This window comes from Danio rerio, chromosome 19 (assembly GCF_049306965.1).
Source record: "Danio rerio strain Tuebingen ecotype United States chromosome 19, GRCz12tu, whole genome shotgun sequence".
In the NCBI taxonomy this organism is placed as follows: domain Eukaryota; kingdom Metazoa; phylum Chordata; class Actinopteri; order Cypriniformes; family Danionidae; genus Danio; species Danio rerio.
Genome location: NC_133194.1, coordinates 13,148,632 through 13,165,985, shown reverse-complemented (window position 1 = coordinate 13,165,985; position 17,354 = coordinate 13,148,632). Strand labels below are relative to the sequence as shown.

Sequence of the window (17,354 nt, the reverse complement as noted above, 5' to 3'; positions counted from 1 at the left end):
CCATAAATAAACAGAAAACACTTGTGACGGTAAATTAACTGATATTGTTTCAAGTGTAGTTGACAAGATGCTTTTGGTATCATTTGGTATCAAGTTACAACTAAACTTTTCCTCTCAGTTTTTTTTTTTTTGTTTGTTTTGTTTATTTTTTAAGTTAAAATGCTTTGTCAACTGGCCATTTAGCAGTCAGCTCTTTATGAGAGTCATAAACGAATTTTGAGTAGTTAAAAATGATTGTTGTGATAAGGAAACAACATTTAGAAAATGGTTTTCTTTTGCCCTAGCTTGTTCGCCTGGATTGTTTGTCTGTTGTCTCTAGGGTACAGTGTGTTTGTTTGCTATAAAAGCATTTACACCCAATAAATGAAATTCTGTGCAGCTCTTACAGATGTAATTAACTCCTCCAGTGTTTACACGAACTCCCCAAGACCCCTTTGGTAAACAAAGAACCCCCGCTGGAACATTGCTACTTTTTGTCTTTTACTTTGAACATCGTGACACATTCTCTTTATAAAGGCTGAATTATTTATGAATGTTATGTTTATTCCCATTATATTTGTTATAACAAAACAGAATGATTCCTCATTCAGGTTCTGAGCTCACAGATATGTCATTTAGTAATTTTTATAGTTGTCTTAGAGCAAAAGATAAAAACCAGACACCTTAATTTATAGTCATTGTAGTCACTGAGAAAAACAAGCATGGGAAATTGTCCTTGATTAACCTGAAATATTTGAGTAATGTTGATATGATGCGTCTAAACAGCATACCGCACTGGTTAGACGAGGTAGGTGTGTTTTGGGAATGTTTAACAGTGTCAGCTGTTTTGCATTGTAGCTCTCAGTTTCATTTCTTTCTTAGACTTTTATTTAGTTTTGACTTGAGATGGAAATTTTTCTTTAAAACGAGTAGGAGCTGTTTGCACATACATGTTATCAGAACAAGACTAAACCCATTGTGCAGATGTTATCTGGCGCTTAATGTTTGTTGTGTTGGAAGCGCAATGCAATGCACACCAAATGAGAGTGATGTGCATCTTGACTGGCTGCTAATGGCATTTTATCTTTCTTGAATGTTATCTGCTTGCCATGGCATTTGTCTCAAGGGCTCGTGCATGTTTTTACGTGTGTTTTGACAGGACACCACTGTGGTTACCATGTAGTTTAGATGCTCACAGTGATTTACATTTTCTTCAACTTGTGTAAATGCACTTAGGCCCTGTGTGTGGGTTTATGTATACATGAATACATTCCATCTCTTCTGCCCTAAATACACATGAAGTCCTCGGTAACAAAGCAAATAACAAGAATACTCAATTATTTAAAATGATAAGTCGCTGTGTAATGGATCATGGTTGATCTGTGATTCGTATAGATCACAACCCACAGTTCAGAACACACGTGATTATTAAATACATTTTTTCTTACTTTACTAAACATGTAACTATCGCAGAGAGATCATGTCGCGTCATTCAAATCACATGTATGAAAGCATTTAGGGTTTCCTGTAAAATATATTGATGACTGAAGAAGTTGTGGTATGGTTTTCGGCATGTGGTGGGTTTCTTTGATTATTGAAGGTGTTTTCTGTTACTTGTTTTTTAGCCTTTATTAATACATTCAGTGTAAGCTGCTCAATTAATCATTAAAAGATCCAAATCTCAACAACCACTCGACATAAATTATAAATGATTGTCTTTTGCATATGTCTATTAATACTTCGAATCGCTGCATTAATATCTGTATTTGAAAAATGCAAAAATCAAGAAAGAGGTTAAGTCTTTAGTTTACAAACAGTCAAATAACACAGAAGTACTAAGAAAACAGTTTATAGTTTAGATAAAACCACTGATGTTCATGGTGAAGATTTAAATCACCATTATATGCATTAAACTGGATGCTCAAAAAATGAAAGTTTTAGGCAGCAATTAGAACGTTTACTCAATAGGTGGCGATAACCAATAAAAATATGCCACTGAATAATTAAATTATACACTAAAAATTTAGTTTTATGAGTGAATAACTGAATCCTTTTCGAAAATTAGACTGAAAATAGGGGTTGTACAAATTATAATGTTAGATTTTTACGATTAGCGTTCTCAGCAACAGTAGTAATTTTTTTTTTTTTTTTTTTTTTTTTTTTTTTTTTTACAATTTATTTTATACAGCTGATTATTTCTTAATTTTTCTTTTGATAAAATTACAGGTTTTAAGTTCTTTTTGTTAAAACCAAAAGTGTCTTGCAGTGCTTTTTTTTGCAATGGAAAGCAAATGACATAACGATAAGGAATAATTATGAAACTTTTTTCATTAGGTAAAAAAAAATGAACAGAAATGTATATGATAAATATTAACAATGTTAACACTCAACTAAAATTTAACATTGTTTTTTATAGTTCCTAAAATTAATTTTAAAGTTGTTGCACTCCATAATTGTTAAATGTTTAGTTACATATTTCAAATTGATTAGCTTTGCTTTGCTCTTTGTTACTGCTGAGAGAGAAGCTTTTAGTCGTTCTACGCGCTCAACCAACGATTCCACATGGGATTCTTGCGAGGCAAGGCAAGTCTGTCCATGATGGGATACCATGGCTTGTACAGAGTCAAGTATCACTTCCAGTGTTGAAATCTTCCAGCAAATCTGACAGAGCCACTATGTTCACTTCACCTGATGCCGCGAGTGTTTCGGCTGTTGCATTAGCTTCTTTCTTGGACGTTTTCATGGATTTAGATACAATCTTTTATAAATACTGTTGTTTATAAGTTGTTTAGCTTTTTTATGCATTTAGTTGAAAAAGAATGGGGTTTTAAGTGAATAAACAAAACTCAGCTGGGAAAAAAGACACTTCTACTCCATCTCGCTGCTAACCGGAACTCTCAATTCAAATAGATTAAAGTAAAATGGAATGAAGAATCATTTAATTTAACTAAGTTTACAAAATTTTAATTCAGGAAAATTAAAACAGAAAAAAAACAATTATGAGAAAAATGTAATTGATTTCATAGTTCCCTAAACATCCAGGTGCTATCAGAATAATCATAATAACATGAAATGTTTTAGGACATGCTTTAGGTCTTATTTTAACTTTTATTTAGTATACAAATCCAGCATGTGTTTCTGAAAAATATTGTGGGCAGAACAATTGATTCTGTGGGATTGTGCTTCACAATTCTTTATGCAATGCCTAAAAACATGTCACTGACCGTAAAGTGGGACTCATCTGGCTGACTATCTGTTTCCTTTAAACACACGAGCAAATCATTGAGTGTCTTTTAAATGGCATGTGTGAAAAGAAAATAATCCCCAGCTGGAAAGCGAGTTTGTATTTGCACAAGGAGGTAAAAGTATTTCTGGTATGACTTGGAGACAGAACAGTCCTGGATCACAAGAGCGAGAGAAACATCTAATGCAAACTTCCAATGATGTCAGAGTGAGGAAAACACCTTACCTGCTATTTCTATGATCTCTCATGTGACAAATGAGCATACAGCATTTTTGGGAAGCTCATATGACTCGTGTCACTTCCTCATATCTGCGTGCTTTTTCGTTTGAGACTGATCTCTTTATGTATTGTCGAATCTGATGCGTTCACACTTAATCGCATGCTTTTCAGACACTTTTCATATGCTAAAGTATCTTACTGCCCCAAAATATGGTGCGTTTAACCTGCAGTATCTTTCTGATCCGTGTTCTGCAGCAGAGATTTGATCAGTTGGACTTCTTTCATCTAAGGACTATATCCACATCTTTTTAGTAAAAGGCCATCTCGCACTTTGATTCATTTGTGCTGCTGAGGTCTGAAACTGGAGCTCTCAGCAGTTTTTCAGACAGAACAGATGTGTTTGTAGACTACAGGCTCTCTAGTGTATTTGTGAAAGGCCTGCAGGCAGGGCGAGAGGAAAACGTATATGCGGAGGACGGGAAGGATCCTCATTCTCTTTCTTTTCACACTTCGTTCTAATGTGTCGAGTTTCTTACCCTCCTGGTTTCTGTGGCTTCCACTGGCATGCAGAAGTTTCTTCTTTTCTGGTACTGCATCAGTGATGTCACATCCTATTGGTTCTGCAGTCTTCTTGTAATTGTTTCATTACTGTGAATATGCTGTTTTCAGCCTTTCATCAACTTTTCCACTGAGTCAGTGCTTCTCCAGAAAACTTCTTGGCAGTGTTTTAATGTGTTTTTCAGACAGCAGGAATCAGTTTCAACTTTTAAACTTGCTGTTAGCATGACATTTTTGAGCTAAACACTGTAAATGCATTGAGCTGGGATGGGTACAAATTTATTTTGTAACCCACACCTTTTTCTTAACATTTAATTAAAAAAAGCAGTATATTTATAGCTAGCCCTGTAATAGTGTATACAGTAGGCATGTGGCCGGTATAAGGTTCTGATGGTATGATAACCTTGGATAAAGATATCACTATTTCAAGCTAACAATGTACTGTGATTACTTTTAAATTAAGTCATTTTCTTGTCTTGGTAAAAAAATTACCTTTCCCCTATTGAACACAATACATTTTATTTTAACAAACATTTGAAATATTTTAGCCTTTTTTTTATTATTATTTTTTACTAGTCAGCATACCTTAAATTTAACATACTTATTGTTATATCTAAAAAAAACTTTATTTGAAATCCATGGGCTCTTCAATATTAATGTACTGTGATCTGATAGAATAGCCATTTTAATAATTCTTGCAACCATCTGAAGTTTTATATAAAGTTTATTAATCGTATTTATATGTATACTGTCATCTAGAAACTAAGGTAGAATCAACAAACTATTTAAAATCTTCTGTCAGTCTGTCTAACTCGCTTGTGTTTTTTTTTTTCTCACAGATCAGGTCGAGATCCAGCCTGGTGACTCCAAACTGACACGTGTGTCCCAACTTGAGCTGCCCGGCTCAAGGGAGCAGCTTGCAGAGAGTTCACCGCCATGTCTTAACACCTCACGGTCCCCTCTGAAAACCCTGTCCCCCCTTCCCTCTCTCTCCCCTCCCTCCCCCTCCTCCTCTTCCTCCCCTTCCCTCCCTGTAGACACTTCCCAGTCCTTTGGAAACCACAGTGCCTCCTTCGGAGAGATGAGTTTGCATCAGCAGCAGCAGGGGTCGGAGAGGGACCTCCCCTCCGCTGCCTCGTCCGTCAGTCTACCCTCTGTAAGGAAGACTCCTAAGAAGCGGCGTATCTCGCTGCGCTCACTGTTTCGTCGTCGTTGTGGGGATCCCAAATCCCGCAAGTCAAGGGCACTAGCCGCCGGAGTAGATGGCATTGCCAGCGTGGAGAGCGTGCACTCTGAAATGTGCCAGCAGCAGGATCACGCTTCGGCTCTTTCTGCGGCCGGTGTGGCCTACACCTCGTCTTCATGCTCCTCGTCCTCAGGCTCCACCTCTGAGCTGCTGGAGTGTCCGCTGTGCCTGCTGCGCCACACCAGAGACCGTTTTCCTGACATCATGACATGCCACCACCGCTCGTGTGCCGACTGCCTCCGACAGTATCTCCGCATCGAGATATCCGAGAGTAGGGTCAACATCAGCTGCCCAGAGTGCTCGGAGCGCTTCAACCCCCATGACATCCGGATGATACTCAACGATCGGGTGCTTATGGAGAAGTATGAAGAGTTCATGTTGCGCCGCTGGCTGGTGGCGGACCCTGACTGTCGATGGTGCCCTGCTCCAGACTGCGGGTAAGTGCACATTTTAGGAATACTAATAATAATGTCTTGGTATTGGTAGAATTTTAAAAAGTGAATACATTTTTTTTTTTTTTTTATGAATAATTTTTTTAAAAATAATTAATAAATAAAAAAAATTATCTTTTAGATGTACTTTATATAAAGTATGGAAAAAATAGTGATAATATTTGATAACTGATAAATTTTTCTTTTTCTTTTAGAAGAGCATATGTTTAATCAGCTTGTATGCAGATGATGTGATATTGTATTTAAAGAACTCTGGAAGATCTGTTCCCGCCCCTTTAGATAAAGGCCGTACTCACACTATGTACAGTTGCCTCGAACCGGGCCAAAGCACGCTTGTCCCCCTCCCATCTCCCCCGACGGCCCGCACTCACACTTATCGGGTCTGGGTACGCTTACGTCATCGATGCTGCGCTGTGAGCGCTCTCGCTCAGTACAGTGGAGATTGCTCTTGTTATATTGTTTCAGTTGTTTGATATGCAGTGACATGCAGTCAAATATTTCGCCAAACAGTCCTTAGGGATGCGGTGACACGCAGTCAGATATTTTGCCAAACAGATCCGCCACTTTTGGCGCTCATAAACAATCATAGAGCCCTCGTGCTGCAGGAATGAGGAGGTTTGCTGAAGGTGCGCAGCTGTCGTGCAGTGAGGGGTTTGCGTATTTAATAAACTACAGCAGTTTGCATTCACTGAACAGTAAGAATGATTAATAAATCCATATGAAACAGCCCCTTAAAAGTCACGTCTCGCTTTTAGTTTCGGGCTTTGGCACGTTTTGCACTCACACACAAGCGTACCACGCCAAAGCCCAATTGAACCGCGCTCAGGCCCACCTCTTCCAACCGGGCCAAGGCCGGCCAAGTGAACCGTGCTTGAGCCCGATTCAGCACACTCACACTTCTCAAACGATCCGGGAAACGGGCCTGGGCACGGTACGGATGGCATAGTGTGAGTAGGCCCTTAATTACCTCTTTTGGGAAGCTGTCTTGATATACAATCAACCTCACAGTCAACCTCACAAAGAGCATTTTTGTTCCACTTTTCACAAATTTTTGAGCTGGCTTTCTGGAAAACATTTCACTTCAAATAACAGGGGACCACTTCACATATTTAGGTTTGACAATTAATGTTGATCAAAATACATTTACTTAAGCTGAATTTTGCTGTTTATCTTTTTTTCTTTTACAAAACTCAAAAACAATATAGATATTTGGAAAATCCAGCCTTTATCAGTAGGGGTGTCAAAATTGATTGTTTCTTTGGTGCACCGCGATGCAGATGCCGACAATTTGGTATTGGTTTAGTAATAATCATAACCGGTTATTATGTAGTAACGCCATTTATCTCATATGCGCTATGTCTCCGTAGCTTACTATGGCGAGGGAGGCGAGCGCAGGTATTTGCTATGCTCCAGCTACTTAAAAACGCAGAAACTGCGCAATTTCAGTGCATGTGTTTGCTGGACAGTCTTTCACTGACAGCACTATTTCACTGTTAAGGATAAACTGAAGGTAAACGCCAATTCTGTCTCTCTCTCATATTACTACATTTTAATACAAGAATTGCTGTGCTGTGAAGAAAATATAAAATTGTGTGAGGAAAGCCTGATCAATGCACCATAATGCACAGAGATATTGAGTTGAACCGAATCGATGGCATGATAATCATAACTGAACCGAACAGTGAGACCAGTTTAGGTTCACAGCTCTATATATCAGTGATTGGACGTATAAATTCTATAAAAATGGTCACTCTCCCTAGGTTCCTATACATCTGCCAAAATTTCCCAATTTTCTCACTTCTGCATTCTTTAAAGAGTTGGACTCTATAATCTTACCATATGTTTGGAATTACAAAGCACATCGATATCTAAAGTTCATTTACTGAAACCCAAGTCCGGGGGTCTGGGTTTACCAATATTTAAACATTGTTATTGGGCTACCAATATTAGGGCTCTATGTAGTGTAGAGGTCAACATCTATGAAAGGCACTGTAAATTCAAACATTTGTAGTACTTTGTTTCTTTTTTTGTTTGTTTTGTCAGCATTGCCTGTTTAGTTTTTCAGTTTTAATTATAGTTGTAAATTAGTGACAGCCAAAGGAAGATGAAATACATTTCAATGTTAACTGAAATATTTAAATAATCAAGATTTTTGTACAAGTCAAAACGTTTAATATGGGTATTGTTGTTGTTGTTGTTGTTGTTGTTATCATCATCATCATATGCAGTTTTTTTATCATTAATGATGTTCATTGTTTTAAAAAAATATTGCCTGTAAAAATGAACATTACTCAACCTAAATAAATAAAATTCTATAACATAATGTTGCGCTATCACACTTGATCTACAAACCATTTATGTCATCAGTACAGCATAATGCTAAAATCTTGTTGCTTTAGCAGCATGATGGGAGTTTCCATTACTTTTTTCCCCTGGTTTGGTTTAAATGGCAGCTCTGGTTTTTAACTGCATGGCTGTGCTGTTGCCACAGCTGCTATGTGTTTCCACAGCTGCTAAGTATATCTGCATGTGTGTCTATTTGCTTGTTTGTTGGCTGTTTGTTTTGGCATTTGAGCCATAGACATGGTAGAGGTCATTTTGTGTGAATGTGTGAGCAAGTATAAACAGCGGCTTTTAATTGACTATCAGTGTCAATATTCATGTTTGCATTCACTGCTATAATCAAGCTTTTGACTAAAGCTAGCCTTAACCCCTGTGATCATGTAAATTATGAATGCACCAGTTTAATGTTAGTGTTGGAAGTGGTTCTTCATATTTTTGTGGAAACAGTGATGTAATTGAGTAGGAGGATTCCTTTTATTCAACAAGGATTATAGAATTAAAATTTTAAAATGAATAGTTGTTTTGAATGTACCCATTTGCATTGAATATGTTGGGCAAAGGATATATTATTAATTGTGCAACTGGGACCAGGGAGGTTTTATTTGCACTTTGTTATTGGTCAGAGATTCAGCTTTTCACTATTTGCTGTTCTCTGACTCGGAGCCAGATCTGTCTGGGGCGTCATCTGAAGTTGGCACAAGCGAGTGGCAAAGTATTGTGTTGGGATCAGCACTTTTGGAAGTCTGACACCGGTGACACTGCTGGTTTGAATGGAGTCTTTTATCAGGCCGGTGGAGTGGCTGGCAGCATATCTTGTCATGCTGTGCCCTGTGTTTTAATGATAACATGACCTTTTAAGCTGCCTGTTTTCTTATTTCCTTTTTGGTAATCCTTTGCACTTGCTTATTTTCTCAGGTGGCAACATTGAACCTGTCCTGTCACAGGACGTGTCTGTTGTGTGTATAACAGAAAGATTAGGTGCTTTTGCTTGGTACTTTTTTTTAATGCATGGCAAAGCCTTAACAATGCAGAAAAGAAGAACTGCTTAACATGTCACATCAAGTTTGGTTGCAGTTAAATAAATTGAGGTATGCTCAGAGGAGTGAAATCATATATTTCTGGAATTCAGTTAGTGCTACATTAAGAAGTGTTGCTTATTTGTTTACACACTTAGGGGTTTTTTCCTACATAGAGAATTATAAATGGTATCGTATGTCTCCATCAATTTTTGTACCAACTCCCCCTTTAAGAAAAAAATCAGACTGGCAGTTATGGCTGCTTGCAGACCCCAAGTGATGCTCAAGCACTGGTCAAGCATGGTATTTTTTTTATATGATAATGCTTAATAAAATTGCAAGAATAATGCAGCTTGTTTGTTTCAAGTAGCAAAAATTCCACAATCTGGTTACCAACTCTTTATTTTGGGGCAGGACATTTTTACACTGAATAAAATTATTTATGTGTGTTGCCGAACACATTTGTGATTGAGGGACAGACATCAGATGCACATGAACCAAAAAAAAATTAAGTTCAAATGACATTTTATCAACATTTGAACTTTTTTCATTAAAAAAAAGAAAAGAAAAAAAAGCATTTTAGTTTAAAACTGCTTTTTCGTTCAGATTGGCAATCTAACTGTTTGTTTCCATTAATGCTGAAATGAAACAAACCATTTTCAAACTAAAACAGTGTCTTAATTAAACTGCTGTTTTCCAGTTGAAGATGCCAAACATAACTGCATCAACTGAAAAAATGTCATTACTGATAAAATTAGATTTTTTAAATATAAACTTGCTAGTCTAATATCCTCATTTCTTTTGATTAACTAGTTTTTATTCTGTTTGGAAAGACATCAGTTGATAATCTGCTGTTTTTTTATTTTTTATTGGTCCTTTGCATATCTTGGTTCCCTAAAAATCAAGTAGATTTTCAAGCAATTTTCGATGAGTCAGTAAACGTAATGGTGAAATAAGATCAAAGATTTGGTTTTGGAACCATTTCTGTTTTTTTACTGCACAAGACTTGGATTATTGTCCTACTGAAGAAGTCCCCAGTATCCAGTATGAATTCATTAGTGGCTATTATTAAAACTATTAGCGTTGCAGAAACAAAATAAGCTTATGTATAAGTTGAATTTTAACATAGTCGCACTGTGTAAAGCCTTTCTGTTAGTCAGACATTAAAAGTGCACATTAAAAGTTAACGTGAACAGCAGACAGTGTGAGTTGCATTGCTTCTGCATTGTTGCACCGCAGGCTTGGCTGAGGGTCTGCTGTCTTGGAAGACAAATGTTGTTTAAAGCTATTCTGTGTTGAGCGGAAAGGCTTTGTGCCATGTTTCATGCTGTGTGGCACATGCAGGGCTTTCTTTGTGTTTCAGAGGAGAAATCCTGTTTGACTTTTAGTTCTTGTGCTGTCACTATTCTTCTTTTGACATTGCTGTCTTTTGTTAGCGCTCATTGTAGATCAGACGAGGGGCGTCTCAATTCTCCAGCATTGTGTTTACTCTTACCCTACGTTCACACCGAAAGCGGCGAGAGCGTCAAAGTAGCCGGAAGTCATTAATTTTCAATGAGAGCCGGCGGCGAAAGGCGGCGAGGAGCAGCGCGTCGCGTCTTCGCCGGCGTGAGCATCGAGGAGAGTTGAAATGAAGTCAACTTTATGGTAATGAGCTATGACGCGGCTCGGCGGCAAGCAATCAGAATGAAGAAGTCCATCGATTGATAGCAGTTCAGGGAACACAGACCTGTGAACTTTGGTTCCGACCACAGTTGTTCCCAAGGGTTTGATTATTGCGGTCGCCGGATTTCCAATTATTTACTATTTTTTTCCTAAAGGAACATTAAATAAGTTACTGGCGAGTTACTGATGTTCATTAATGTTATATAAATTTATCTTAAAAAGCGGGAATCTCACGCGATGTGACAGTACAAGTACAGTACTGCTGCTTCAGGATATTTCAGACATATGGACACATATTGAATAAATAGAGCAAAGCCACACCACACGCAACTTGATCTTCCATTGTTGTATGAATTTGATAAGAAGTGCGCAACATTTTCACGCTAGAAACATGTTTTATGCAGGAATGTAACTGATATGCTGCAACGGCTCCTTTAAATATGAGATCAATGTAGCGAGTTTTGACGCTCTCACCGCAGGAGCTGAAGGCAGAGAGCGTTGTCGCCAGGGCGGCCAAAGCGACCTTGGACGCTCTCGCCGCTTTCGGTGTGAACGTACGGTTACACACTCAGACTCCTGTAGAAATATGGGCAACTCTAATGACAAAAGCCACTGTTTGTGGAAACGGAGGTCAAGAAGAATTTTCTCCAATGGAAAACCTACAGTTGACCCTAATGATAACTGCTTTGCACAACAGAGGTTTAGCATCTTTTGTATGAAAATTAATTGTAGTGCAATTATGTCTGTGACACTTAAACAAAACTATTTAATGTCTTTTTTTACCTGACTGATTCAGCTGTTCATATTAAAACTATTTTATCATCTGCTGAATTTTTTTTTTTATCACATCATAATGACTATCAAAGACTCATATTCAGCTTTGCTGTCTAACACACAACACTTAGCATAGTGATCCTGTAACTGTCGTCTCTCTGATTTCTCCATCTGCCCCTTGTGACTTTCCAACAATCATTAGCTCTGCAGACAAGCACAATTTGCAGCTTAATAGGTTCTCATTAATAATGATTGGGTCACAGTGGCCATTGGCTGCTGTAATTGATGATGCCGTCAATTCAGATTAGCAGGCCAGTTAATCTACGTTGACCAAAAAAAGCTCATCTACTTTTCTTAACTAGATAGCTGCAGTGACATGACCTGGCGTATTTGTTTTGAATGGGAAAAAAAGAAGTATTATATTAATAGAAATAGCTGTAATGGCGTTTTCTTTGCTAATACATCTTAATAACAATGTTTTTGTTAGATGGGTGACCTCAGATAACCATGAGCTCATGGACCTTTTGTAGTGCATGGTTGTGAGAAGTATTTATCTGTTTGATTTGACAGGTATGCGGTCATTGCCTTCGGTTGTGCCAGCTGTCCAAAGATCACGTGTGGTCGTGACGGCTGCGGGACTGAGTTCTGTTACCACTGTAAACAGCTGTGGCATCCAAATCAGACCTGTGACGCCGCTCGACAGCAGAGAGCCCAAAGTCTGCGGCTGAGACCCTTCAGATCATCCTCACTCAGCTACAGCCAGGAGAGCGGCGCTGCTGGTAACACACACACACTCACACATGCACTGAGTATTTAGTTGGGGTGGGGTTTTCTTTTTGCTTTTTCCTCATAGCAAACTAACTAATAGAGAAGCATGGTTAGGAATTGTGTGGCTGAAGCCATCAAACTGATGTCCAATGATTGCCACTCTAACGCAGAAGCAAATTGTCAGACTTTGATTAAATTTTTTTTTTTTGTGGATTAACTTGAATGGATTAATTGTTCACCTCAAGATGTGAGCTAACAGTATAAACATTGTACATTTTTGTTTTCACATGGACTTAAATCCAATCCAGTTCTGCAGTGAATCTTTAAGACTCGCTTTCACAATAGAGCTTTGGATACAGAGCTAGAGTTTGGTTTGTCATTGGTTTATATCCATGTGATTTAAAAACACCTGAGAAACCTATGTAAGTTTGTGTTATGAAGAGTGTGACCCCTGTATAATATTATTCTTTTTTTAACAGCCGGAAATAATATCTAATCTATTCTTTTGCGAGAGAAAAAGCTATTATTATTTTGTAGAATCACTCGTAAGCATCTGTCTAACATATTGGAGATGTTGCACATGGGGCTGTGGTGATACTGCAAAAAAAAAAAAAAGTCATGATATCATGTTTCATATCATTCGATATTGATAGTTATTGAATATTTTTTAACAATACATTTAGGAATATTAGGATTTTAAAATTATTTTAACCACTTTATTTGAATTTACCAACATTACTAAGGCAAATAGTTTTAACCCATGGTCAAATACAAAAATATTTAAACAAAATATCTCATCTCTTTATAATAAACATAATTGTAAATAGACTCTCAAACTTGATAGATAAAATGTGTGCAATGGTAAAGGTAGATTTAAGGTGTCTGAGGCTGTAAATCTTAAACTTTGTAAACCAAGCAAATACTGATAATCAAATCTGAGCCTTCAAGTAAATGAACCAACCATTATTATTTAAATACATATTGCAACATTTCAAATTGAGAAGTTGAATGACTACATTACTCCCTATGCTAAAAAAATCTTTCAGATGGGGTGCTAGTGGTTGGGATGCAAAAGAAAAGAAACCAGAAAGCCACTCTGGCAACATCCTTAATTTTTTTTTTTTTTATTTACAATCTCCTCACTGCTGCTATATGGCACTCATTTTCGTGTGTTGTTATTCTGACCTGAAGTGACAAGTGCGAGCACACGGTTTCCTTCACCGTTTTCATTGCGATTTGTGCTCGCCCTCCCCTTCCCTGCTGCAGCTCCAATTAGTTTATAGAGAAAAGTAAAAAGCACCACAGTATTTGGATGTGCTGTGTTTGTCTGAGGTAATTAGTCTATCGTTACTGAAATGTGTATATATCCCAAACAAAGTGTGAAGCAGATTGGTTAGTTCTACTTGCGCGAATCGCAGTCCCTTGCGGCATTTTACATTGGCACAATATTTAGATATTCTTGTTTGTCAGGAATATTTGGGACAATTATTTGTTAATTACCAAGTTCTAGGTCATTAATGAAAAACACTGACTTGGTCATTTCTATTTTCTGAAAATTCACAACTTTAAAAATGTGGTTAACACTTTAAAATAATGGCCCATTTGTTGTTTGATGTTAACATTAATGTATGTTAATGTATCTACTTAAATGAACCAAGTATGAAGAGACTTTTACAGCATTTATTTATCATGATTCAACATTTACTTTTTATGTGTTATTAAAATTGAAAGTTGTTCTTGTTGGCATTAGTTCATATACACTGTGAGTTAATAGAAACTAACAATGAACGACTTAAATTTACAAACATCATTAAAGATGAATAAATACTGTAATAATAAATGCATTATTTTTGTTCATGTTAGTAAATACTTTAACAAGTAGTAACTAATGGACCCTTATTTTAAAGTGTTACCAAAACAAGTATCTGCCTGGTACAATTAGAATTATCCTAAACATCTGGGGGGCTTTCATATATGATCTTGAACAATAAGGGGTCTTGTGTAAAATCACAAACTGTGTTTTTGTACAAAATGATCAAACCTAAGCTGAAAACATCTTGCGTCATGTCAGCAAAGAGTGCTCTTAACTGTTTTGTTTGTCTCCCTAAGCTGACGACATTAAGCCATGTCCCCGCTGTGCGGCCTACATCATTAAGATGAATGATGGGAGCTGTAATCACATGACCTGCGCAGTGTGCGGCTGTGAGTTCTGCTGGCTGTGTATGAAGGAGATCTCTGACCTGCACTACTTAAGGTCAGTGAGCGGGACACCACTGCGGTGTTCACAATATACAACCATGTGATATAGAATACCATGTGTTTAAAAAAACTGAATTTTTAGCTAATTTCATATATTTTGTGTTTGATTTCCGTTTCTGGCACAGTCCTTCGGGATGCACATTCTGGGGTAAGAAGCCCTGGAGCAGGAAGAAGAAAATCCTGTGGCAGTTGGGCACGCTAGTGGGAGCTCCCGTTGGCATTGCACTGATTGCAGGCATTGCCATACCCGCGATGATCATTGGGATACCGGTGTATGTGGGAAGAAAGGTGGGTGGTCGTCTTTAAATGTTAAAAATGAAGGGTGAGGTGTACATGATGGCTCTTTGTGTAATTCTACATTGCGTAATTTTTAAACCTAGTCTGTTAAACTATTTGTATTAAACAGTCATATTTGGTGTGTTCGCATTGGTTACTATAGTAAGTGTCTCCATAGTGCCAATAGAGATTTTCTTCTAGGACTGAGAGAAGCTGTAATTCTCTAAAACCTTTTAATATCACCTTATTGTGATATTATTGCAGGATGCAAAACTCATTACGCAAGTGGACAATCATCAATGGAGGCATTACTTGGGTTGGCAGCTAGCTCTCTGCAACTCTCACATGGTCATCCACAGAAGCTAAGCAGGGCTGCCTGCAGGGTCAGTACCTGGATGGGAGACCTTATGGGAAATCTAGGTTGCTGCCGGAGGTGGTGTTAGTGAGGCCAGCAGGGGGCGCCCAACCTGCGGTCTGTGTGGGTTCTAATGTCCCAATGTAGTGACTCGATACTTTCTCTGTCTTTTGGATAAGACATTAAACCGAGGTCTTGACTCTGTGGTTGTTAAAAATCCCAGGATATCCTTCGAAAAAGAGTAGGGGTTTCACCCTGGCATCCTGGCCAAATTTGTCCATCATGGCCTCCTAACCCTCCCCATATCATAATTGGCTTCATCACTCTGTCTCCTCTCCACCAATTATCTGGTGTGCGGTCTGGTGCAAAATGGCTGCCATTGCATCATCCAGGTGGATGCTGCACACTGGTGGTGGATAAGTAGATTACTCCACATTGTGTAAAGCGATTTGAGTGCCCAGAAAAGCTCTATATAAATGTAAGGAATTATTATTAATAAGTTTTAGACAATCGTAGCTTTTCAACGTCCTGGATGACGGAAAACTGTGGCTGTTATTGTCACATCAGCAGCAGCACGTGTACTATGATGAGTGAAAAGCTTAGGTGCTCGCTCCAGACAGTACAATATACAACAACATACTCCTTAAAACCAGCTAATATCAATGTTCACAGTGATGCGTGAATGACAATAAATGTGTGAAAGACAAGAAATATGTAAAGAAAAACGCACATTACACACATGTAGGCACAGGTAGGACAAGTACACAGTCAAAAAGGTGCACATATAGTTTGACTGTTGGTGGAAAGTTATTGTAGGCAATATTGTTAAGGATTTGGTTAAAGTGCAGTGCATGCTACATCCTAATGGTATGCAGTGAGGGGTATAGAAAGAGTTTTTGAGGTGTGTTAAGTGTTCATCAGCCTGATAGTCTGTTGGAAGAAGCTTTCCTTCAGTCAGCTGATGCACGACTGGATGCTGCAGAACAGTCTCCCTGAGAGTAAAGCCTGGTTTATACTCGACGTGTCCGCTTGTTCACTTGAGTGTGCGCGGCGAATGTGATGTCACTGCGGTGTTTGCGGAGGGTCGCTTTGGGTTATCGTGGCATGATTTCAGCTGGCGGTGCGTACGGCATTTTTTGAGACTTGAGCAAACAGTGCATGCGGCGTCACAACTGATTTGAGTTGAATATGAACCACTTTGAAGAGATTTTATCTGAAACAGTACAACTGTACACGCATCTTATGACCCGTGATCAGAGAGATAACCAGATAATCAATAATTCTTGGCTAGAAATTGCAACCGCCTTGGGAAAGGAGAAAGTTTTTGTTAAAAGGTTTGGAAAACCTCAAGGATGAGTTCCAAAAAAGGCCATGGCAAAAGTGGAGACCCAGATACACAATTACAGAATATGTTTTTCCACCAGTCATAAGTTTCACACGGATGTATTTTGTTTAATTTTGTATTTAAAACAATTTAATAGTTACAAAACTATAACAAAGTCACAATTTTTTTTGATAACTGGAAAGGATTATAATACACTGATGCCCTGTTTCTCTGGGCTTTATTGGTGACAATGAACTGTAATGTTGGACCACCATTGCCTTTTTAGCATAAGTATAGGACAGAAACTAGCCAGACAAACGTACTTTTTTGGTTTTATTTTTGCGATAATAAAACATATTTGTAGAGCAACTCGTGTTCTGTTGTCGTTAATATTTTAATAAATTGTAATAGGTATAACTGTTCAAGATACTATATATCATTATAATTATTTGCTAGAAGTAGCAACAGCGGTTTGAAAGGAGGAAGGTTTATTTTAAAAAGTTTGGAAAAACCTGAGGAGTAAGTTTGTTGTGTCAAAAGAGTCCATGGCAAAAGTAGAGACCCAGATACAAAATTACAGAATACGTTTTTCCACCAGTCATAGCTTTTACACTGATGTATATGTTTGTGGATCGGGCTAAATCTAAAAAAAAAGAAAAAAAGACCACAATCGTTTTAGTAAGTGTACTTTTTTTGTGCTTTTATTCTTGCCATAATAAAAATATATTTGTAGAGGAACTCATGTTTTTTGTGATTAATATTGTAATAAACTTTAAATGGTAAAACTGGTCGAGATATGAACAAAACAAGTGATGCATCAAAGTTTGATTTAAAAAAAAACTTGAATGGTTATAAAATGCCTAAAATCATTAAAAT

At 37.8% G+C, this 17,354-nt stretch overlaps 1 protein-coding gene across 2 annotated transcripts in view; it reads left to right on the top strand.

Moving 5' to 3' along the window:
- rnf19a (ring finger protein 19A, RBR E3 ubiquitin protein ligase) overlaps positions 1–17,354 on the top strand; it is a 47,928-nt gene that overhangs the window by 17,074 nt on the left and 13,500 nt on the right. For both annotated transcript variants that reach the window (NM_001326695.1, XM_073930895.1), the window contains 4 exons: positions 4,840–5,683; positions 12,067–12,275; positions 14,374–14,518; positions 14,649–14,811. In NM_001326695.1, the coding sequence (NP_001313624.1) occupies positions 4,840–5,683; positions 12,067–12,275; positions 14,374–14,518; positions 14,649–14,811 (1,361 nt within the window). The remainder of the gene's footprint in view (positions 1–4,839; positions 5,684–12,066; positions 12,276–14,373; positions 14,519–14,648; positions 14,812–17,354) is intronic.